Source organism: Lepisosteus platostomus, chromosome 4 (assembly GCF_059453375.1).
Source record: "Lepisosteus platostomus isolate fLepPlt1 chromosome 4, fLepPlt1.hap1, whole genome shotgun sequence".
In the NCBI taxonomy this organism is placed as follows: domain Eukaryota; kingdom Metazoa; phylum Chordata; class Actinopteri; order Semionotiformes; family Lepisosteidae; genus Lepisosteus; species Lepisosteus platostomus.
In genome coordinates, this window is record NC_142614.1 from 19,825,746 (window position 1) to 19,851,821 (window position 26,076).

The 26,076-nt window shown below is 35.2% G+C and overlaps 1 protein-coding gene across 1 annotated transcript; it reads right to left on the bottom strand.

Moving 5' to 3' along the window:
• Positions 1-19,467: 19,467 nt before the first annotated feature.
• esm1 (endothelial cell-specific molecule 1) lies at positions 19,468-25,731 on the bottom strand. Its single transcript, XM_088628897.1, has 3 exons — positions 25,179-25,731; positions 21,538-21,696; positions 19,468-20,539 (listed from the first exon to the last, which is right to left on the bottom strand). The coding sequence occupies exons 1-3, from the start codon at positions 25,618-25,620 to the stop codon at positions 20,436-20,438; spliced, it is 705 nt and encodes a 234-aa protein (XP_088485023.1). The 5' UTR covers positions 25,621-25,731; the 3' UTR covers positions 19,468-20,435.
• Between the last annotated feature and the right edge of the window lie 345 nt (positions 25,732-26,076).

Below are 26,076 nucleotides of genomic sequence, written 5' to 3' on the forward strand. Positions count from 1 at the left end.
ACCCTTTCCAAAGATGTTCTTCCATTAGTTCCCCGTGTGAACATCTTTCTGCTCACACAGTGCTCTTCATAACTTACTTTAAGGCCTACACTTTGAGTTCTCTCCATCTACAATACCACATGATGCCTGAGGCAACCAATCCATCTGCAGCTGTTATCAAACACAGTGTTCTTCACCACATGCTGTGCGATTTCTAAACTTAAATGTCTTAAATACAAAGAAGACAGACTACTCCCTCACCTAGCTGGGTAAACTAGCTATCATGAGGCTCAATAGTCTTGCTGGATTTTCTCAAGCCATCACTCAGCTCAATAAGATCCAATCTGTTAGTCATCCTAATGCCAACAAAGACAGCAAAAAGACAGCTTCTGTGCAATAGGGGTGTGCCCTTGATACTCCTGTCGTCACTCACGGATTCAATAGCAGTGCCTCAGCCTGTAACAGGTGTTTTTTCAGTCACTGCAAGTAATGTCATACAGATGGCAGTTTCACAGACACAGCCAGATGTTCTGAATGGTAGCTGACATTTTGAAATGGATTGTATTGGGATGACTGTAGATGCAGTGTAATATTATAAAAAAATTAATTGAGATGCAGTGAAAAAGTATGTTTTAACCAGTTCCAGTAACATAATGCCTTGTGAAACACTCTACAGTATGTTTTAACACCTCACTACTTAGTTTGATTTGACATGTTGGTGTTTCCTGCTGGTTAAGAAATGGTGTTTCCACCTTTCACCGTGACTTGAATTCCACAAGCATTAATGCACAACTGGCATAGAACCTAGTGTTCTGGTGACATCTCCCAGCAGACTTGAAGTTACATCATTAATAGAACTGCTGATCCTCCAATCTATGCTGTTTCTCCTGTCAGATGCTATGGAGCTTGCAAGATATCAAACAATGAGTGACTGTGCAGGTGGACATGTCCAAGCAGTCAAAGGTTAATGAGTCTTTAAATCAAACGGTGATTCCAAATGAAGTGGGACTGTTTTGAAAAAATAATTGTTCAGAGCCCAAGCTTTGACGTTTCTATTTTATTTTATAGCCTCATTAGACTGACAAAAAAATAAAAAAAAACATTTGAGAATTGATAAAGCCATTTAGTAAAGCATGGCAGTCATCAATTTTTATTTCATTAGGTTCTCATACTCTGCAGTGAAGATGAGTTAGGGAATAATAGATTGCAGTCAAATAATGGAGGAGTTATTTTAATTTTCTGAACTAATGAGCTGGATTCCCAAGGTGAAAGCATATCTGAAAAAACATAATCTGTTCACATCAAAACACATAATTAAGAAAGATATAGTATCTGTTATAAGAACAGGTGTATCAATGACTCCTTGCAAGATATCAAACAATGAGTGACTATACAGGAATCAATTATTCCTTATGATTAGTCTTGGAAACAATGTATAATAACCACCATAAATTAAAAGTGAAGGTCTTTACTGATGAAGTGCACCTGAAGAATATGCTTACTCTTTTAATTGGAAACAAATTGGACACAGACAGCTTCAGTCATGTGACAGAAAGTGGAACTAAGAGGCTTGTAACTGTTTTTCATTTAAAATAAAGTGGATCCTTGGAGGCATTCTGTTGTAGTAAAATATTAGAATTCTTGGCAGATGACAATGACATAAAGCACGTTTTTTTATGAACTGAGAAAAAGAGATGCTATAGAGATAATTGCAATAATGCTACTAAAATCAACAGAACATCTTTTCCCCCATAATCATAATCACCTTTTAAAATATTGTGCAAATATTGTGCAAAAGCACATTAATAAGCAAAGATGCTGTGAGTTCAGCAGTCTTAACCTGCTGTGAATATTGCTGGAGAATATATCCTTGGTATACTTTGTACTTATCAATAAGATGCATCTATGCTCTTTTCTATGGTTTTTTATGCTCTTAGATATGCTCTAATATATACAGTAGGTTATAATTATGAAATACACATGGCAATTACAAGTGATAATAACTGACCATCTATCCATCTATTTTCAGTATATTTTTATGGTTACAGTTATTAGTTACGGCACTGATAGATCTACAGTATATCTGGAACGTAGGAACTGTATTTAAATGTTCAGATTTCCTTCATGCACAGGTCAAAATATTCAGCAGTTCCTCAGTGATTGGGGAATTAATTATCAATATAGGTACAATACTATTATCAGTTTGAGAACTCTATCCATATTGAACTGGAGGATCTTAAACTGGGCTACCTTATAGCACTGGAGCTAGAACCCACAGCGCTGTGGTCTCAGAAGAAGGGTGGGGCAAACACTATCTAAACTATTTAGCAAGGGGGCCCTAGAATTCAGAGACCAACTCCATGACTTAGGATGCAGGTGACAACTTACATGCTACTCAGAAGGATCGCTGCTATGACATACAATTAGGAGGTAGCTAAAGGCACTACAAAACAGAGCAATGTTTATTCTTGTCACAAATGTTAGACCTACTGTCACAAAGCAAACAATTGCACCTCTTCTGTGAGCAGGAAAACATTGTGGAAGGGATTGCAGTAAAAAAAAAGCTTTTATTATTAATAACCAAATAATGCTAATAAAAACTAACTATAACATTTGTTTATTGAAACACATATTTCCAATACATTACATCAAAGTTAAAAACACAATGTACTGTATAGGACACCTAGTACATGATGCCTGTGCATGAAGTGGACTAGCCATTTCTATGTGCTGTATTCTTAACATCTCTTTGGGTAATCAAGTCATTTTGTTCAATATGTTTCACATGTTCAGCTGTGACACTGAAAGGGTGAAAGTTTTTGTCCTTTGGAATGGTTGACTACATGCAATACCAAGCAACATGATGCGCTTTCACAAAATAAACAACATTTTAGGTTGATTTTGAACTTACTAATGTCAATTGTCTTCTATTAAGGTTCTGGACACTCCACTCAAAGCGCTTTACAGGTAATGGGGACTCCCCTCCACCACCACCAATGTGCAGCATCCACCTGGATGATGCGATGGCAGCAATAGTGCGCCAGAACGCTCACCACACATCAGCTATCAGTGGGGAGGAGAGCAGAGTAATGAAGCCAATTCATAGATGGGGATTATTAGGAGGTCATGATTGGTAAGGGCCAATGGGAAATTTGGCCAGGACGCCGGGGTTACACCCCTACTCTTTTCGAGAAACACCCTGGGATTTTTAATGACCTCAGAGAGTCAGGACCTCGGTTTTACGTCTCATCCGAAGGACGGCGCCTGTTTACAGTATAGTGTCCCCGTCATTATACTGGGGCATTAAGACCCACATGGACCACAGGGTGAGCGCCCCCTGCTGGCCCCACTAACACCTCTTCCAGCAGCAACCTTAGTTTTTCCCAGGAGGTCTCCCATCCAGGTACTGACCAGGCAGTGATGAGCAGTTTTTGAAAAAACGAACTCTCTGTACTTTATTTTCAGAAGAAAGACGGTGTCCTTGGTGACTCTGTAGTTTTTTCAGGGTTGACACGCTGTCTTAGTGAAGATCAATCGATTCCTACCAGGTTTAACTTCTGCTAATGAATCCACTTTCCTCTTCAGTGAGGTTCGCTTATGAGTTTGACTTGTACCACAATGTGAGTGGTATTTGGAGCACTGGAACACACTTCATCAAGCACATTGAGAAAGCAATTTCAAGCTTCACAGATACAACACATGTATGGAACTAGACATCCACTTTCAATAATACCTGACTGAGAGTTGCAATACAGCTCCTCATCAACTCAGTGTATTCCTCTATTTTCATCATAGTGCCTTTTACTGTGCTTGTAAGGTGGGAAATAATCAGTTTTAAGATCAATGTTTGTTTTTCATGATCAGTGTTTAATCACATTAATCTTGGTTTTGAAGGATGATTTGAGCTTACTGATAACTCAATGGGATGAAAGCCAATGTAATAATCTGTTGTTATGTTTTTTCCAATGCCTACATTTTTCAAAACAAAATAGATCTTTAGACTAAAAACTAACCAAAATGGTTCTAGCTCTCTCTTTTGCCTTGTTTTTCTACAGTTTATGAAATATTTAGTTCACTGCCAGGTTAAATAAATTTGATCCTACCTAATCCTGTAAAGAACCATGACGTGCTAAGTAAAAATTAAACACCAAATAATATACTAACATTTAAAGAAGGCAGCGTAGCAAAAACACACTGCATCAATTGTAACACTCTGAAAGCAACTGTAACTGATGATCCCCTGGTTAGTAAACAGCTCCATACTAAGCTAGTGCACTAGGTTAATACCAACTGCAATGAACTTCGTTGCTGAAATTAGCTCTGTACTTAAACCGTTCTGTTTCAACAAATACAAGTAACAGCTGCTGCCCTCTAGAGTATACAGAAGTACAGTATGGTAGTAAGTACAATTGTTTATATGGACTAAACAGCTGGTTAGCAGCTCTGTACTAAATTTGCAAGTTCATTGTGACTGACTCACTGAGAACAGAATATTGATGTGTTTTTGTTTTAGACAACATTTAAAATGTCAGACAGGAATATTTGTAGTGCAGAAAAAATCACTGTGCAGTGCCATGTACAGTACTAGTATTATTCAGGCCTATATGAGACAGCATGGAGCCACATTTTTTGGATCAGGCAATTGTTTTTCCAGATGAGACTTCATTTATTACATTCCAGATGTTGAGCCCAGCCAACTGGAATCTGATGTCTCAGTTCAGTGCAGCTGCACCTGACTGTCACTGACTTGCTGCTTGTTTTGGGTTAGATAACATGACAGTCTCGTCTCTTTGCTCTTGGCTGTCTCCCTGTACTATAAAATGAAAATGTGCAAAAGAAACACTGCCTTTTTTATGCCAACTACACTCACGGGGAAAGCTATGAAGGAAAGAATAAACTGTAAATCAAAAGAACTAAAATTATTTCAGTTAAACATTTCAATTTTAAGATTTAAATTATTTCAGTTAAACATTTCGATTTTAAGATTAACTTGCAGAGTACAATGAAATTCTGAATTTTATTAACAAAAGTCATTATTATTTAAGTAGTAGTATTGCAAAATCAATTGAATATAAAGCTGATAAAGTTTCAATTATCATTTAGTATTACACTGTTTTTTATCATCATTATTACATAAAGAGTGGTTACTTGGTTCATTTTGGTAGATTTTAGTAATGCCAGTATTGACATCAAATTGCATACCATTCTAAGTGTTAAATAATAACCCTCCCCCCACAAACACACACAAACACATATACACAGGTCAGGAATGGCCAGTGAGATCAAGTGACTATTAAAGAAGTTAAAAATATTGAACTTAAAACACAAACTGTTCCTTAGTTCACTTAATTCTCACACTCAATTGCTAACATTGATCAAGCCTAATACACTCAGGAGTTGACACAAACCTTGGTCTTGAAAAGTAAAACAATGTTTTCAAAAATAAATAATCCTGCACAGGCTAGCTCAAACATACTGACAGTAAAAGAAAACAATCACAAAGTCCTATCAATGAATGTTTCCAGATACAAAGAAAAATGACAGACTGTACCTGGTACATTTAGACAAGGAACTTTAATATTTCCTCAAATATGGAAAAATAATCTTCCTCAAAGTGAGAAATACCTGTTAGGCCTCTGGCCATTAGGGAGGAATCTAAGTGGTAGAAACTGTATCCCTAAAAACTGTTTCCCTCCTTCATGTCTCAGCTCCTATTTAATCTTTTTGTGTTTTCTCGACATTTAGCTCACCTCATTTAAGCAATGTGCTTGCTGACTCCCCATTTATTGTCCTCAAAGGTGTCAAAACATTTGGCTGTTTCCAATATATTAGAGCCTGCTTTAATTTTAAACTACCTAAATTAAACCTGTATAACATAGCAGCCTTCCTTTATAATATGAGTGGCAATACATAAATGACACAGGCATTTCATAACACAACCCAGAGATACTGTACCTCTTCTTCTTTTTCTTCTTCTTATTGGTCTTATTGGTCTTGTTGTTCTTGTTGTCCATCCATTTTCTAACTGCTTCATCCAAGGATGAGCAGGGGAGCTTGTGCCAGTCCATTGCAGGTTACACACATATACTGTATAAACAAAGACACAAGTTTCCCAGAAGCCATTTACTGTAACCTGCCAGTACGTCTCTGGACTGTGGGAGGAAACCGAGCACCCAGAGGAAACCCACACAAGCACAGGGAGAACACACAAACTCCAGCACCAACACACAGATAGCACCAGGAATTCTTATTATTGTTGTCATCATTGAGTCACAGTTCTTATTTACACTATATGCATTATTTAATGTAGTCAATTTGTTGAAGCTAAATTCATTCATTTGTCCTGCATAAAGACAAGGTTTTCTGTCCTGTGTCTTGTTTCCTCTACAGTGGCTCCAGGAATTACTTCTATATTTTTCCAATGACCACTTCTTGGAGTCATTTCAAAAAGGAATTGAGGCTTTAGAATTGAATTTTGAATAGTTGACTTTTTTCCATTGTTACTCTCTAGGTGGCAACAAAACACAGAATCATGCACTGCTTACATGGGTTATCAATGTCGCACAGTTGTGTTTTGAAATTAATATAGTGTTTATTCAAATAATATTTTTACTATGTGGACTGGGTTACAGGCAGGCGTTAGTGGGATATAAATAAAACTAAATTAAATGCCATGCTTAACATAAAAAAACGTAATATATTATATATAACATAAAAAAATCTAGAGAAATGAAAGAAATAAATGTATGAAATAAACATTGCAAATTTGCCACATAAAACAAATGACTAAATAAACTGCTGACCAAATCTTTGGCCTCATGATTACCACATAGCATTTCTGTGAAGTAACAAATTTATTCAGATTTAATTTACCATTTGATTTTATTTGTTTTTATCTAGTAACGTTTCTAATTCCAAAAACAAATATTGATATTAACCAGCCTGAAAACTCCAATTTTATTACTTACATCATCAGTTAAGCCTGACCCCAGAATTTATGGTGGGTTATTTTTTGTTAAATTTATTTGCAAATTATGTTAGAATTAATTTGTTTGACAAACACCATATCTAAAGTTACACACAAAAAAGTAATCACCATGCACAGTTTTCTATAATTTATAACAAAATTGCTAAACATTTTGGCTCTGAAGCATTCTCACAGCACACTGTTTTCCACTCTTTCCAGAACAAATTAGGTATAGTCACGATTTATGAACTTCCCACAGAACGATGTGTTGTTTTTCTTGGTGACGACTATTAAGAAGCTTCCAGACCTATATGTGTGTGTGAGCTCATTTGAAATTTGTTGGTTTTAGAAATCTCACTCTGCCTTTCTGGATTTTAGAATAGACACCTGGTTTTAGACATATATTTGGCAAGGATATTGGAACTATCTCTAACAATATGAAAGACAATGAAAAATTCACTGAGGGTAATAAGCTGCTTTTGCACAACTGGGATTACAAATGGGAAAAAAATTGAAATGTATGATTTTCAGAACACCCACTCATGACTTTGGCTTTGGATTTACATCCTCCGCACCTGAAATATAATTAGCCAGCAGAACTGTTTTGTAGATTCACATGAATTTTCTCTTCAAAAAAAAAACTTTGCTTTAAAACCACAAAAGTAATATGAAAAACTTACTTTTATAATTTGTGACAAGCAGTCACATATGAACAGCGGGCTTTATTATGTACAGTGACTTGCAAAAGCATTCACCACCTTCCACTTATGTCCCATTTTGATCATTTGATTGATTACAAATGATGAATTTACTCTTTTTCCAGTTAACAGGTTTTATGGTTCAAAGAAGTGAAATGTTAGCAAAAACTGTGAAGTAAAACTAAAATACATTTCTGGGAAAGAAAAATACAAGGGGACCGCTTTCAAAATCCTCAAAGTCATTAACAAAGTCAACAAAACAGATGTCTTCAGAATCCACAATGAAGCAAAAATTGGGGAATACGGTAGGCACTTTCAGAAAAAGCACAGTGAGAGTCTGGAAGAAGCTACTAAGTTTCTAAAGCTGAAACCCTGACCTCTTTTAAGAAATGGCTGAAATGAACCTGAGAACAACTACGTATGATCAATAAAACAAGCTAAATGACCCGTGCAATACATTTATATTTATATCTATATCTATATTTACATCTATATTTATATTCATATGTGTGATACGATTTTTCTGCGTACTGTTCTGTTCTACTTTGTTCTTTGTGTGTCCGGACTGTGAGTAACTCTTTTAGTGCACCCCTCACTGTACTGATTGTATTGTATGTATTGTACTATTATTATTATTGTACCATTCGTTACACTGTGGCTGTGTTGTCTGTGTAAAGCTGCTGTTGCACTGCAATTTCCCTCACGGGATCAATAAAGCATCTATCTATCTAAATTGGTTTAATGGCCTTCTCTTGGTTATGACTTTTCTAAGGTTCTTTTAAACTTTGCAATTACTTTGTCTGCTGCACATACAGTACTTTCACACCTAAGCCAGTCATTCACATACAAGCTCAGCCACACTGAAACAATAATATACCCCAAGTCTCCCAAGATTAACTGCAAATGAGGCAGTCTTTTTTGGGATTAAAATAAATCCTTTTGTCTGCTGGTAAAAGAGCTGCAAGTCCTAAATCTACCACAAACTTGCTCAATCTCGTTGAGAATTGGGAAACTGGAATAAGATGCCCACGCATAGCACTCAGCCATTCATATCATATCATGTGGATTGATGGAACTGATGAGGGAGACAGTGGAGAGAACAAAAAATATTTGCCTTTTCCATACATAATTTAAGAGTTCCATCCTGTTCTTATCGAGTTCTCTTGCTTGGAAAAAAGTCAAATCAGTCAAAACCTGATTAAGAACCACTTTGGGCTACAGCTACTATTCATTTGAAATGCAGCATACTGTATGCAGATGAAAAATGGGCTGTGAATTTTACTCAGAATCAGTTTGAAAACAAGAGTCATTGTTTAAGTTGCTTTTCTCTAGCTTAAAAATGACAAAATTGCATAAATTAAGATAGATAAATTAAGCTGTGCAAATAATTTGTTTTATTGAGGATCAGTAAGAAAAGGAAAAAGAAAATAATTTTTCACTAACAAAAAACATGGCAGAATGCCTAACAAAGTGGGAATCAAACTGCAAGATACAGTATGTACAATATGGGAGTGAGTTTGTGTCTAAGGTCCAGTGAGTGAGCAAAACTAGAACAAAAACACTCACCATAGCACTTATTAAACTTAAATATTTTTACCACTTTTCCATTGTCCATCCTCAGTGACTGTTCTGTATGTGTTTTTTTCCTGTTAAGCATCAAATCTGAGACTTATTTTTAGAGTTTTGGAATATATAACAGTCACTTACAGTATATAAAATATTTGGTTTCTCTGATATTTTTTCGCATTCTAAACTACCGATACTGTAAATAGGATGCATATTCTAACAATAGTCTTAATGTTCATATGAATTTGTTTCCATTAAATGTAGCTTTGCATGCTGTTCCACCATGAGTTCCAGAATACGTACCCTAAACTCTGCATCTGCCCCCCCCCCCCCCCGGTGGACAGGCAAAGTTCCATCTGAACCAAAGGTACAGTAGGCCAGGGACAAAAACCTGGGTAATTTATGATAATAATGGACAAGGACATTGATATTAAACAGGTTAGTAAACTACAGTATGTATATATAAATGTGTAGTATGTACTGTACAAGTATGAAGGACCTCCCAGGAAGTCATGACTTCAAGACATAAGATAACCTTTTATCACATTACTTCCCCTTTCCTGCTGAAATGAGGGGAGTCCATTAGTCAGACAGTTAAGAGTTAGCCCTACAGTCACTGACCGTTGTCTGTACAGTCTTCAGTCCTCAGTCACTCCTCAGACATTGTCAAGCCAGAAGTCACATCATAGTGTTTGGATGTCGGGAAAGGAAGTCAGCCAAATAGTGACTCCAGGACAATGGATAATGTCAAGCACTAACAGGTAAAGAGACAAAGTCTAGCATGTCAGGCCTTGTTCGACATCTTTTGTTTTCTTTAAGCACCAAAAGACATGGTTTTGTGTGTTTAGGAGTAAGCATCTTTTCTATTTTTGAAAAAAAAATTTCAAGCTCTTCAAATATTGAGAATAATATGTTCGTGACATCCCACACACATTTTGTTGGTTCATTAACTTAAAGTTAATTTGAACACACTGGAACTAGATACACTGGTGCATTAATGAAGAATCACCTCAAGACTTAGTAACATTGGGAGTGTGAGTGAATTACATTGATTGTATAATGACGACATTTAAAGAACTAAAAAAATAGAAAATTCATGATACCACAGAGCCAATAAATCAAATATCCAGAATTTAAGTTAGGTTATTCTTTTTTATCTATAAAACCTTTTAAGGACCTGTTATTCTAGGTTTCATTAACCATGATACATCTACCTGCTGACTCACACTTGTCTTTCAGCAATACATTCTTTGATGATGTTTACTTTAGGCACGTGAGCCTTGTTGTTTATTCACAGTTAAGTATTTCGGAAAATCTGAATATAAAGTGTCACATTTTGTCCTGTTGACGCTGTTAAAGACAGGTATCCATACACAGGAATTTGGGTCCTCAACAATTGCTTAAGTACTGTATTGTTTTTGCCACCGGAATTGTGTTTGGACCCAAAATAAATTGCAGGATACTTTGCGTGCGAAGTTTGAAGCTTTTTAGGAAACGAGTGTTAGAAATGGGTGCTACAGTTTTTCAAGCATTTTCTTTTTAATCTTAGATTCAGATTTCCGACTTCTTGTTTTTTTAGTAGCAGGCTCAGACATCACTTCATTTCCTAGAAGGTCACGCTGTGAGTTTCTATTTATTATCCATATGCTCCATTAATAAATACATAGTTTCAGCATTTTTATTTTACTGTAAATAACATTGAACGGACTTGCACTAAATCAAGATTATTTACTATGCTGTTCACGCACCTTTGTCTTCGAGGGCGGCGATGACGTGACTCGAGGGGAAGATAAAGGGTATTTCTCACCAACACTTTCCTGTTATTTGAATGCCTTTGTTTAGTTGCAAACTCCCCTCCTTCTCTGTTCTCAAGGGAATTATATACACACTTGAACCCTATTAACACCACCCTCCTGATTAATCTTATCACCTAGTCTAGCCAACAGATACAACGCACTGGCCCTGAAACTTGTTATTCTGAAGTGATTGCAGGATGCAGGAGGTTGTTCAAAAGTCACTTGCCCTTGACCAGTTCATGGGTGTGCTATGGTGAAGTGTCTGTGCAACACTGACAAAAAACTTGGTAACATGGTCAGATTATCAAGTTTCACTGAAAAGTAACAATTTAAGGATGTTCCCAACCAAGGTTTGTGTGTCTCCCAAAATATTGTTTTCCTCAGTTACAGTAGATTGGATTTATTTTGTCCAGTTACTAATTTCTATCCATCCGTTTTCTAAACGTGTTTATCCAGTACAGGGATGTGGGTCAACCAAAGCCTAACCTGGCAAGCAGTGGGTGCAAGTCAGGATACACCCTGGACAAAATGCCATTCATCTCAGGGCACACAAAGAGACAAATACACACAAACACACTAGGATGGGTTTTTACAGAAGCCAAATAACCTACTAGTAGGTCTTTGGACTGTGGAAGGCAATTGGAGCACCCAGAGTAAAGCCTATGCAAACACAGGGAGAACTAATAAACTCCACACAGATAGCACCCTAGGAGTTCAATCTAGCGCCCCAGCAATGAAACACAGCAATGTTAACTACTGTGCCAAAATGCCACCCTGGAGCAATTTTATGAGAATTTATGAGACTGCTTCATTGTTTTTAAAGATCCGATTTAAAGGGCAGATGTAGACTCTGAACTAAAAGGCTGAGTATTCAAACCCCATCTGCAGCATTGCTTTTGCAGCTTTGAGCAGAATTTGTGTCTCAAATTGTTCAAGTAAATTCTTTGTTGTATGAAGAGAAATAGAGATAAATCTATAATATATATTATATAATATATAGAGAAATGTGTAATCAAACACACATATCAAACACATTTGCAATTGTATATGCAAATTTGCAAAATTCCCAAAGCACAGGCAATTCCTTGCTACAATTTGTCTAATTTTACAGATGGAATAAGATATTATGTGTAAAGTGTTAATGTAAGGAACAAACCATGGCTCAACATAAGAACTACAGGATTTCAGTACATTTTGCTGGGTATAATTTCAAAATTCAAGAGGGATGATAATCCCAAACCAATTTCTGGGAATATTTAGTATTTTTAGTTTTAAAATGGCTCCATGTACAGTAAGATGAGTTTGCAAACATTAATTTCTAATTCCTGTTATGAACGAATAATTAATATTGACAAAACTCAACAAAAGTTAAAACAGGAGGTGAATTCAATGTTTTTGATTTATTATTTTGTATTGTATAAACAAGTGTCATATTACTTAAATATAAATGTTGGAACGTCTAATCTGGGAACCTAGTATGTTTCCTCAAAGTTAGTCATCCCTAAAACAGTCCAAAATCAACAGGTAAAGAATGAAAAAATGGGGCAAACCCAAAACCAGACTTGAAAAACCTGAAAGCTATAAACCATTATTCTTCTGTTGTAGCTTTTTTCATAATGCGTGATATTTCTGTTTCTTAGTTAGTCTTCATATCAAAATCATGGGAAACAATGAAATCAGCAAACAAAATGTTAGCTTTTATAGTTAAAACCCCTCCATCCATCAATTTTCTAACCATTTTGTCCAATACAAGGTCACACGGTGACTGGAACCTATAGCATAGTTTAAATCGTATAATTTAAATCAAGGAATGTTATGTTACAATTGTATAATAGGCACTAAGAAGGTTTCATTTAGGATATTGTTTACAATTGTGGTCACCATATTACAAGAAAGAAATTGTTACCCTTGAATCAATCGAGGGAAGGGTAACCAGATATCTTCTGGGGCATAAAGGAAAACCCTACAATAACAGACTGAAGGACTGAGCTTTTGTAAGTCTTGAACAGAGAAAACTATGAGAGAACTTGACCAAAGTATTCAAAATCCTTAATGGCATTGACAACCCAGAGGTCTTCTTCAGATTCAGCAATGCACTGTAAACCATATGTCTCTGTGTCACTTCATTTCACGAAGAAATGCATTTGAAGAACTTCATAATCTGAGAACATAAGACATTTTTAAGTAGTTATAGTCCTATTGCCCTCTTCAATGTAACAGGAGGTTGGTGCCAGCAGTAGACTATACAGTAACTACTTCTTTACCCAAAGGGTTATGGGAGTTTGGAACAATCTGCCCCAGTATATTGTTGAAGCTGATACCAGCAATTTAAAAGCAATATGTGGATGAGAGCCACAGATCAATTGATTACTAAACTCCCAATTGAGCTACTGTATATATGAATGAATGGTTTCCTCTCATTTATAACCTTTCTTTATATTCTTAATCTTTTTCCTGCTTTCACCATGAAATGTAATGAGTTCCTTAGAGTGCATTGAGAACTAGATTGACAAGTCATCTGCATGAAAAACAGAAAGAAAGGCAAGAGGGCAGTGAATGGAATAGACCTAACAGGACCTAAATCATAAAAGGGCCCGAGTAACTTCAAAGCACCTGCTACCTGTTGTTTACAAGGCCATTAACTGGTCTGTACTTGACAATAGATCTACTGTTTCCTGAATGGAAACCTGCTCGGTGGAAAAAAGAGTTTCAACTTCCGTTCTTCAATTTAATCTGACCATGCCAGCCTATACACTGCTGACCTAAAGAAAGAATAAACTTTATTTATTAGGTATGACTATTATGTTTACTTTCATTGCTTTTTTTGTGAGTGGTTGGAGGGAGTGGTTGCAATGTGAAATGGCCGTTGGTTTAATATTTTACAGGATATTCTGGTTTTAGTGCATTTTGTTTTATTAACATTAATGAAACAATACACTAAATGTCTTTTTGACAGTCTTGCAAATGTGAATAATTTGTTTTAGGGAAGGCGTGTATTATGTCCAAAGAAATGTTTGGATTCTTTAATGATTATAAGCAAGGTTGTGAGCCTTGAAGATAACCCATTGTGTACCCACCTGCTGTATTCTTGAGATTCCCACTTTGTGTGACTCGCTGAATGAGTACGACAAATATAGTGTTAGTAAATTGATTCAAAAGGAAAGGACAAAGGAAGCTGAGGAAAGTCCAAAATAAAAAAGTCAGAAACAGAGTGCTAAAAATAAGAGCCTGTGCCTTAACAGGAAGGTAAAGCGTGGTTTTACTACTTTCAACCATTGTCTTTGGCAGAAAGACTGTACACACAAAAAATAATTCAGAAAAAAGATTCAGACAAAAGAACTTGATAGCTGCTGAAATATAATCTATGAACATAACAGAATTCTATTAGGACAAGCAATTTGGATGATGCAGCATGTACTGTAATTGTTTTGTATTGCATATTTGTATATGGTTCTGGCTGGTTCAATGCATTGTATTCTTTCAAATAGGCATATTTCTTCACTGAAGATCTGAAATCTACACTGAAAGAGTCTATGTTTAAGCAAAATCTCTGGGAGCTTGATGAAATTATCTCGTCTGTGTTATTTATTTTGCCAGTAACCTAGATAAAATAGTCACAGAACAATAGTACAATGTAGCAGCAACCTCCATTCTGTAAGCACAGGTAATGGGTAAACTGTGATATGCACTTTGCTCTGCTAGATGTACTGATTATGTTATGTTTAGCTGCTTAGTAATTTTTAATAATTACTTCCCAGTGTTTCATATGCCAGATTTGAAGTCCTCAAATCTATTTTCAAGGACATACTGTATGCTTGAATTAAGTAAGTAGATAAGCATCTAAATGTTAATGTATTTTCCCCAGAATAATGGTTTCTGTAAGTCAGCTTCTGGATTTACATGCAAAATAATATATATATATATTAATTGCTGTAATTCTAATTGTAAAGCAATTTATTATTTTTATTAACTTGGAATTAAGCTGTCTAGCTTTATAGTTTTATAGATCTCAAAGGGTTTACAGATTTTAACCTTAAAAAACCAATCTAGTTTCTTGTAGAAACATTTTAATAACCAAATAAAAATGAAAACATATGGTGCAGTATTTCCTCATAAAGTTCTTTTTAAATAAATGAATATTTTGTTGCTTTACACCTTCTACAGTATCTCTGTAAAATATCCAGAACCTTTGAGCAAAGCTTGTTTGTGTCTACTTACTTATTTATTTTTAACTTAGTATCAGGAAAGAATTCCGATAAAGCAGGCGGAAGCCCGGGGTGTTTAGCTGCCCTGACAGTCCTATGATGACGTATGTCACTTGACAAATTCCAGCTTGTTAAATTCCTGTCCTGGGCAGACACAACAACAACAGGAAAAGGTGACCCATTATGCAGGTGTCAGGAAATATAGGAAATAAACAACTTGGATGCTCCAAATGACTCCAAACACAGCAAAGAAATTTCTGAGGTGAAGGTGACAACAGTTATTTTTATTCCTTAGACTTATTTATAGGCAGACTTTACGGAGCGGACTCTATTAAGGAAAATTCGCGGAGATTGTACCATAAAAATGCACTATCACACTCTAGAAACTCTTACAGCCTTACAGAGACAATAGAAGGAAAATACAAGTCTTCAATTTAAATTTAAAGATATTTATATCTCATCCTAATAATGAAGAACACCTGTTCAGGCTTCAAAATTGTCAATTAAAATTTAAAAAGAACCCAAGAGGCCTTGATTTTTAATAACCTTAAATACAAAAATGTATTATCTCCAAACATTTTTTCTCAAGCCTCGTTGTCTCTAAAACAATAAAACAATGAGATATTACCTGGGTGATTTTCAAGCATTTTTTTCTGTAGCATTACTTCAGAAAATAATCAGTATACGTACAGTATATCAGTAGTGTTAAGCCTGCTTCAAAAGAAGAGTGGTTTTCTAGCCTGGTGCTGGAAGAGTACATTTCTTGTTGGTTTCCATTCTTGATAAACTTCATGTAATTGATAATCTTGATAGTTTAACACATTCTGCACTTAGTTCTTGTTTTCCAAGTATATTATTTATAATGATTTTAGTTCACAAAATTTGCTCAAATTTAATTTAAGACATACCTCACTTAATTCTAACTAAATGGTTCTTAATACCAGTAAAACAGATCCAGAATGATTAGGAAATGATTAGGTCTTAAACAGTCCCACATTTATTATTATCATTACAAACTCAGAACAGACTTATCTTTAATTACATACTCCATTCTTTAATGTTTTTTACATGTTCACCCCGGTGAGTATAATCCTCTCTTTTCACATAGATGATATATTATAAAGCTTCCACTCCTCCAGTTTTTAATATCTAACAGAAAATTAGAATATTTTAATTCCATGTAATGCATGTGATTTCAGAATTTATTTTGATTTATTTGGTACAGTACATAAATTTCCTCTATTTCAAAGTTCTCTCATCTTACTTGTCTATTATCTAGAACATTTGGCATATAGTAATTCTGATGTCTTCTTTAAAGCAGCTATTTAATGCAAAATAAGAATCCACTATAAAATTTCAAATCCCACATATCCTGATCTCCCCTGCAGTTATACTGTAGCTATGATTTTTAACTTTGCCATTTTACTTATACCAAAAATGTCATAAGCACCTTAATTTAGCTACCGTATGGTTCTTCAAAGAAAAAATGATCAGCATTAATCTCAGAAGATCAATTTAAATTAATGGTGGCATTTTTCCTTACTCTATGTATTCTGTAATATAGGTCCAATGAAAGGTTAATTTCATACTGAAACATAAAAACAAAAGGGCAAAGTACAAAATGTTTTTTGCTTATTCGGGCCCAGTACTGTATGTGGGACAATGAACAGGTCAGTGGGTTATAAAGCAAAGGGGTTAAGAAGGAGGACAAGAGCAAGAGAAAGGGAGAAAGGTTAGGAGATGTAAAAGGAATAAAGAGAATAAATTCTGTGTGACCAGCTCCATGAATAGAGTGGAAGGCAACAATCTGTAAATGAATGGAAAGGTTTACAAAGTAATAAAACAGTCCATATACAGTACCTTCACAGACAATCAATTAATGTCTCTATTTGTCACTGTGTGCCTTGAGTTCTGTGCTTCCAGAATGGCTCCTGGATGCCCCAACCCTTACCACAAATGAATGACATTCTGACGATGGGCTGGCAGCTGAATACTTTCCTCTTGTTTGTCATCTATTTTTTTTCTTTGCTTTTGTTGATTTAACCATCTGCTCCAATAATGCGGCTGTGTAGTTTGCTATACTTTTTCATGGTATTTGTCTAAATACATACCCATGTTTCTATGCTACTTTTTTGTCCTCTTTAGTTATTTACATTTTCGTGGGTCCTTGTTTCAATGTTGGTCATAAAACCATCCTAAGAATTGCTTCTGAATCAATATCTTTCAAAATGTTGCTCCTTTTTTAGATTCTTTTTTACGGCTAGCAGCCATGTCACCTTGTAAATCACAACTGGCAACCTACTGAAGCTAAGCAGGTGTGAGTCTGGTCTGTACCTGGATGGGAGACCTCCTGGGAATAACTAAGGTTGCTGCTGGAAGAGGTGTTAGTGGGGCCAGTAGGGCACACTCACCCTGCAGTCTGTCTGGGTCCAAATGCCAAAGTATAGTGATGGGGACACTATAAAAAGGTGCTGTCCTTCAGATGAGATGTAAAAAAGAGGTCTTGACTCTCTGTGGTCATTAAAAATCCCAGAGTGTGTCTCGAAAAGAGTAGGGGTGTAACCCTGGCCTCCTTGCCAAATTTCCCTTTGGCCTTTACCAATCATGGCCTCCTAATAATCCCCGTCTATGAATTGGCTTCATCACTCTATTTTCCTCCCCACTGATAGCTGGCGTGTGGGGAGCATTCTGACGCACTATGGCTGCCATCGCATAATCCAGGTGGATGCTGCACATTGGTTTTGATGGAGGGGAGTCCCCATTACCTGTAAAGCGCTTTGAGTGGAGTGTCCAGACAATACACACATTTAGTGATGTGATGACCAAACCTTTACTTACATACCATCCATCCATTTTCTAATTGCTTCTTCCAATTCAGGGTGAACAAGAATCTGTAGCCTTTCCTGAGAAATCACATTTCTCATTGTGTGGTCTAACATTTTCTTGGTCTTCCCCATATTGACTACAGGAGGATATTGTTCAATCTATATTAACACCTTAATCTTTTTCATAAGCTACTTCTAGAAGTTCAGTACTTATGTTCTCAGATTTATAATGTACAGTATGGGTTTTCTGAATTATATCATACTACAGAATGCTTGTCTATATTCAGACTTATAAAATCATCAGTGTATCACTTGCAAATAGAATTAAAAACTTTACATCTAACAAAATGCAGAATTTCCTGCACTCTTTTCCTAGACTGTTTGGTATATTCATACAGAATTTGATTGTGTTTTCATCTGTTCAGAAGCTAGTAAAACTTTACCTTTAATGGCAGACTATGAAAGACATCTGAGGGACAAGTTAACTGGCTCCAGTTCTCACTAAAAGGATTCTTTAGTTAAAGATTTCTAGGACTTACTAAAGACTATTGTATAAAGGAATGCACAATAGTCTGTTAAAAAAAAACTGCAGATGAGAAATTACCATATAGTTTATTGAGCTGAGGATTGCTTAAAATCTAAATTTAGCTATTTTGGAAAGAAGCCTGGATGTAGACAAAAACAGTAGACCACAAGCAAGAAGGAAATAACATTTTAAAAGCCCCCATGTTTTAGAATTGCCAACCTACAGTATATGTTTTGAAATCTTGTTTTCTTGAACTTCAAACATAATAAAAGAAAGAGCTGCTTAAAGTTATGATTAATTCTGAACAAGAGAACCAGAGATTGAGTTACATGAAGCAGAAAGGAGGGTGTATTTCAACATTTCATCAGGATTACACCTTTAAATTTAAAACACCATATGTTAAATAGATTTCCCCAAAATTATGTTTAAATACATTTTTGTTTTTTAAGACATAAACTACTAAAACTGCTGAATAGTACCAGAATCTCTTTATTATACTGTAGGAACCCTTTAAGACACACATGAGACATGAGACATGGGAGTACATTGGAAAAGCACTATTTTGTGCAAATCAAATTACTGTCATCATCTTTCTCATCTTGATGATGATGTTGATTCATTATCATTACAAATGGGAGTTTAGCCATCTTATTAGCATACAGTTATGGAGTTACAAACCTTGATGTGAACAGCCAAAGCATTGTTTCACTAGAGAAAAGCCAGTTTGGTTTTGCAACGATGAGTGAAAAAACTGGAGTTTATTTCAGAAAGTAATACAGCATACATTTGCATTTTATGACTTTAAGAATACACATTAATTCTTGAAGATTTTCCAAAAACCGACTAGCACTATATTGTGTGTGAGCAGACAATGCAAGTATAACATGCTTAAAGTGACACTCAGGTTTAAAATCAAACTATTTTATTCTGAATTTATACATTACACTGGCAAAACAAGACAACAGTTTCAAAAAGGTTTTCAAAAAGGTTATCTCGAATGTGGTCTGCTCACTTGTCATCATATCTCCTTTTATTTGTAGGAAGCAATGCTGATAAGAGGAGGCATCTTGATTACTTTTGCAGGTATCATTGGATGACAGCTCTCTCTACCTCAGTCTGGTTCATCAATGAGATGTTTTAGCGATGGTGTGATTCTCTTTTCATTTTGGGAATTGAAAAGGGAAACAAGAAATATGACATGGGAAACCATGTTTGATTAAAAACAGTGCTACATTCAAAGGGATGAGTTATAGCAAAAGAATGCCGGAGTTCCCACTTAGGAATGTTTAAAGTCACAATACAGCACAATTTTTTAGCAATAGAGCCCTGCCATGCAAAACTACTTAGGGAGTCAAGGAACAACAGCAGCTCTGCATCCCTACATTTTTAAGAAAGCAAAACAGATCATCTGGACAATAACCCAAGTACAATATATGTGAGTGTAATACATAGTATAGTGCCTTTATCTACTACACAACAGAATTAAGTGTTTTTAAACACATATTGCAACCTCTAAATCTACAAACCCCTTAAAAATATAGGCATAAATATTAACATTATTTGAAAACAACAAATCAGATAAGGCCATTTCCTTCTTTAAAGCCATCTACACAAGCACAATACTATAAATCTACATCTCTACATGTGTTGTTCATATATATATTTCCGAAAAAGAGAAGAAAGGATGAAAATGAAGATTTTTCACAAAAGCGATTACAAATACAGTAGGAGTCAAAATCCCAGTTTTCCAGACATTTTATATATAAAACATCTCAAGAATAGCCATTATTGTCATGAACATAACAAAATAGATTTTTTTAACTTATTAATTTGCTACATTTAAACTGAATAAGCTATGTACTGAATGAAAATGTCAGCGGGGATTTAGCCATTTTTCAACTGCAGATTGTGCTGTTTTCTCCTTTAACAAATCCTCATGGAGATCGCTGTCACTGTCACCAGATCCCATATCATTCTCTATAAAAAAAAGGTATACGAAAAATTTAACCATAAGGCATAGTGATAATATTTTATATACTACATTAAGATAATATAAACAGTTGGTGTTACATGTTTTGTTATAGACATCTAAACTTGTATTAATTTTCATGATTTAGTACATAATGTATTTATTCAATGTTTTATGTTCATGTTTTAGAACATAATTACTCAAATGATAGAGCTTAATGTAGAATACAGAAATTGACTTTAAGAAAACTATGAAGTGATACTACATAACTCTGAAACCCAATCAGTTCAGTAGATTAACAGCACATGTGTAACTCCTAAAGCTACAGCCACAAAAGATAATAGAAACATAAATCTTTTGGTTTGCTGCATTGCATTTGTAGTGAAGAGTTTAGTCAAATGCAATGAGTCATAAAGGTCCCACAGCCTGTACAATTTACTATACTAATACTAATTAGGATATTTTATTAAAATACTTTGAGTACTCAGGTTGTCCCTTTACTTACTTTCACCTATGTTAAAGTGAAGGAAATTGCATGATAAAAGACACAAACAGATATAAAATGGATCTTTAAATATGATTTCCTGGTTTAGCCTATTAAATGTTAAGATACAGCAAAGACATGACCTTTTGGCATTCAGATAAAGTAATACTTGGGGACCATTGAATATAAGAAAAAAATGGACTGAACCAACAGTTAGGCAAGCAACAAATTATTCTACTGAATCTAATCACCATAGTGATACTATTCAATACTTCAGGTCTGCAACAAGTATTTTAAAACAAACATGCAGTAACTAATCTCACTGGCCAACAATTATCCTAAAGCAATTATTAAGGCATTCATTTTCTACATAGAGTCTTGAATCCATAAGAAAATATACACGACTTTGCTATTTTCATTCAAGCCTTAGGGCTCCACACATAATGGATAACTGTTTCAACCTTTATATGTCAAATCGTAATGTTTTTATTCATGCTAACATGAATAACAAAGTGCTCCTACCTGTCTGTGGCATCAGCTTGAGTCTGTTAGCTTGCTTTGCAGCCAGCATTGCTAAAAATTTAAATTTCAGACATTGTCCAGTTTCCCTGTCACAGATGCCTCCAGCCTTACAGCTGCACTTTTTACGGCATTCCAAACCATAGGTTCCATATAAACACTCTGTTGGAAAGAAAAGATTAAACAAATTGAGGATCATTATATCTCAGTGCATGCAGGAACATTGGAACAGCTGGAAGTCCAATAGGACCTCAAACTGAACTCATAGAAATAACAGACATTTCTGATGACATCACCTTGCTGTTAAATTGTATGATTCTACCTTACTCTACAGTCATTTTTTGTTGTTATGAGTTTAACATAAAAGTACTAACCTATTGTAAGAAACAAAACTGGTAATGAATAAATACCGAACTACCAGGTTAGTGTGTTCTGGAGCAAAACAAAAATGTTCTCTTTGCTATTGTTGTAAACCTGCTTTTATCGGCTGCTGGTCCAGTCCAGTGCAAAAAATGATGTCTAGCTGCATAGATTGTCCAGATGTGAACATCGGGTTGCATGCTTTTCGGCTTAAAACAAGTTTGTTTTGCACATTTCTGTTCGTTAATTAAAATGTATCTTGTGAATTTATTAACACCATATAATTGGTATATTTATACTATACTAGTTTATAGTGATTACTAGCCTTACCCTAAAAAAACAGGTATTCTATGAAGTTTCTTTCGTTTTGTGTACATGACTAGTATATTCCTGTTGACAGCTACACCTAGTATTTATCTAATTTGACTGTAATACCTGTGAACCCTTTAGTTGTTTTTGCAACAATTAGACAGGAAATACATTTTTTTGTAAACAAAATCCAATAATGTTGTTTCCTTATGTGTTGTGTTAACAACGTTATATACTGTAAACATTTGTCTTCAAACACAAAATCCCACAAAGACAATTTGCAAAATAATTAATATCAGAATACTAGAAATCTGTAAAAAATGACTTAATACTGTGAATCTGTTACCTGGAAAACCCTAAAGTCTTCAGCATTAAGCATGCCTCAGCAAAATATATATATAGCTCCAGAAGTAAAGATTAGTATGAGCTTTTAGCAAGTTACTGAAATTGCTTAATAAAACAAAGCATCCGCTTTCACAACACCTACCAGTTCAAGAAACATGATTAAACAAGTAACAAAAAATCACTTAGCACTAATACCGAGCTTAATTAGGTGCTTAGAAAAAGGACAGGTTTTAATTCCACCTTATCCGGTAAGAATACCATAAATATTGGATAAAATAGTTAGTCTTGCCAAAGGATGTTGAAAAAAAATAATAACAGACTGTACAGGGAACTGTACATCTGGCAAAGGAAAAAATAATAATTTAGTGTCCAGGAATAATTAAATCAGTGAAAAGAAGAATGACTTCAAACAAACATCTGATCTGCATTAAAATCATGTGATTGTTCAAAGAGACAATTGAGAATCTACAGTACTTACAAATGCCAAAAAAATGAAATAAAAGGAACTAACTGTAGGTCTCCACCTTATTTGCATTGCTTTTTAAAAAAAACACAGAACATACTGTATTTGTATGTCATAATTGTGATTTTCATGTACAAGTCCTCTATGCAAAGCAATCTGTTCAATACTTTGAAAATGATGGAACTCAGGGCTCTCACTGATGAAAAATAAATACAAAATAAGTCCCCTCTATACATAATTTGTTAATTGAATACTTTCTGGCAGGCTAGTTTATAGTATGTTTTAGGTGTAAAACATTATTTTTCTCAATTTAACTACTGTAGACAGACCTCTTAAAAAATGTGCAAACCCCAAATTCCTGATGTGACTGACACAAGTGTAATACTTTGAAACAGTGTAACTATTCCGTTTTGTATTTCATCTGCTCCAGTATCTGGATCCTCGTTTCCACTGTGCAATCATTAACAATTCAATTTTTTATTAAGAACAGCTAAATTGAACTGTGAACTGTGAATTGGCCGACTTAATTTAAACTACTCTTTTAACATTTGAGTTTTTAGCGGGGCGCAGTAAAAAGTCGCCAACCCCCCCCCCCCCCCCAAATAAAAAAAACAGGAATGTCTATGTGAAACATGTACTGTATATATATCAAAATACTTTTACTTTCAAATTATATATATTAGTATACAGGGTATTTCATTGCTAGAAAAAACATAACTATTGTTATTTTTTGTATTGCAAAATACAAAATGATAAAAGTCACCCTGGAGTACAGTACACACTTATGCAGTAAATTACCTCCTGACTTCCATACTTCCATAACGGGAAATTGTATTGAGATTCGCAAACCAGAAATTCATTTTTGCTTGTTATAGCCTGAACTATTTTGCTGTAGGACTCAAGTCATTTTGAAATGTATATTGTTCACGGAACAATCATTCAATTTCACGATATTCAGAAACTAATGAAGATTTTCTACCATGATCCCTAACAGCAACTAATGCAATTAAATGATTGTCTAAAAAAACGAGTGTGAGTGTAATGTTCTTAAAACAGCTTTTGCGCTCAAAAACATAAATAAGTGCTTAAACATTCTCTTGCTCGAGTCTTTCCTTGTACTACTAAAAAAATAGACTTGACTCTACAAAAATGTTTTAGAAAAAAATGATATCGTCAAATAATATCTAATCATCATCTGGAATACTCTATTGAATTCTGATAGTTATAAGAGATTCTGTTTTCAAATGAGCTACCTTTTTATTGAAAAAATAACTCGAGCTTTCAAAAAACAAAAAAGTAGAATCTTATTCCAAGTATGGAGGTTTTTATAAAAACGTTGCTCTTCCTAGTTTTTAGTTTTTGTTAATACCCACACATGACATAGAAAGGGATGACTTGTTAAGGCGGAAAATAAAGTCTACAGTGCCACAGTGTCATGGTTGATGTAACTAACTGGCATTCTATTCCATAAAATATTGATATGATGAACACTTGGATATGTAAGCGGTTAAATACTTTATATTAATCTTAAGAAAGTGACTACAAATTTCCGAACTTCATTTAGAGACAACCTGCAATTATCTTAGTTTCTTAAATGCCGATTCTTATAAGATTATTTCTGCGTTAAGAATTACAGACATACTGTAAGTCCCTCCTCCGTCCCTGTAGCAATTTAAAGGATATGCGTGAATCAAAGCCAGCTATATACAGTAGGTAGCAAACACATTTAAAACGGGATTTGAATTTAACTCTCACAGATAAGATTTGAGTCTCTCCTTATAAATGGGATACGATGCCAATTCTGGGAATAGAGACAGATCTTTGTTCTCACACAATAATTAGTACAATTCTACAAAAATTAAAAGTATATATTCTATTAAACAATGTATATTTTCTTTACATTTTTCTTGCTTTTGCATGTTTCTGTAGTAGCAATGGAAAAAGCACATACTCATACGCAATGTCCCTTCCATAAAAAAAAGATTATATGCAACACAGTATTGTACACACTTTAATCACAACAAATTACCAAGTACGCTATTTCAAATATACAGAGAACATCAAATATGTAGATTTTTACTATATTCAATTTCACTCTATATCCTGTATATAAACTACATAAATTCTCCAGCGGCGATCAGCAGGTGCTTCATGTCTAGCACTGTACCTTTACATATGCCATATTCATCCCCGAAATCGTCCTCTTCCTTGTAGAAGTCACAAAATAGCCCGAGTCCGCATTTCACCCCGTGCATCCCTGACACCGTACGGTAACAGAGTTCTCCTCGGCCCGCTGCACACACGTGACAGCAACCGCAGTCGTCCAGCACGGTCCGTTTGCAGCGCTGGGTCCCGGGACACTGCTCCACATTGCACCGCTCCGGGCAGTCGACTGCGTATTTCACATTGGCGCTCCAAGCGCTCACCTCCCGCATCAGCAGCACAAAAAACACTGTCAACGATAAGGGCTGCATGGCTGAGAAATAAAAATAAGTCCTTTTCTCTTTGCTGTTGTTGTAGAACTGCTGTATGGGCTGCTGGTCCAGTCCAGTGCAGAGAGCACTTGCGAAAACGACGTCTAGCTGCTTAGATTGTCTAGATGTGAACATCAGGTTGCATGCTTTTCGGCTTTAAACAAGTTTGTTTTGCACATGGTTTGCCCTCCTCAATTTCCTCAATCCGGTGTTGTTGTCTAGTTGCCAGCCTGTCCCTTGTTTTAGTTTGAGAAATCCGGGATGGAAGTCGGATTAGCACTCAACTGCCATCCAGGAATTGAAATTGTACGAGCTGATGTCATCTGTTATGTTTAGTTTGTTTTGGTGTTCGATTTGTTGGTGACCTCACGTAAATTTCAAGGACAAGTATAGATAATCTAACACATTTCGTTTGTTACATTCTTTTTTGGTAAATAACTGAGTGGTTTTCTTCTCCATGAATGGTGTCAGTTGACAGTACAGGAACGTTTACCTGCTAACATTACATCAGCATATTCTGTACAGTACTGTAGCCTTTAGAACGGAAATCAGTTGCCACTAAATAATGTGATTTAATTCAAAATGTTCTTT

What these genes read in the sequence shown, in the direction of transcription:
- esm1 (XM_088628897.1), bottom strand. Translation starts at nt 25,620, where the DNA reads ATGTTCACATCTAGACAATCTAAGCAGCTAGACGTCGTTTTCGCAAGT. An exon ending in TGAATATGGCATATGTAAAG is followed by an intron (nt 21,697 to 25,178) that starts GTACAGTGCTAG and finishes TCTTTCCAACAG; the next exon opens with AGTGTTTATATGGAACCTAT. An exon ending in CAAGCTGATGCCACAGACAG is followed by an intron (nt 20,540 to 21,537) that starts GTAGGAGCACTT and finishes TTTTTTTTATAG; the next exon opens with AGAATGATATGGGATCTGGT.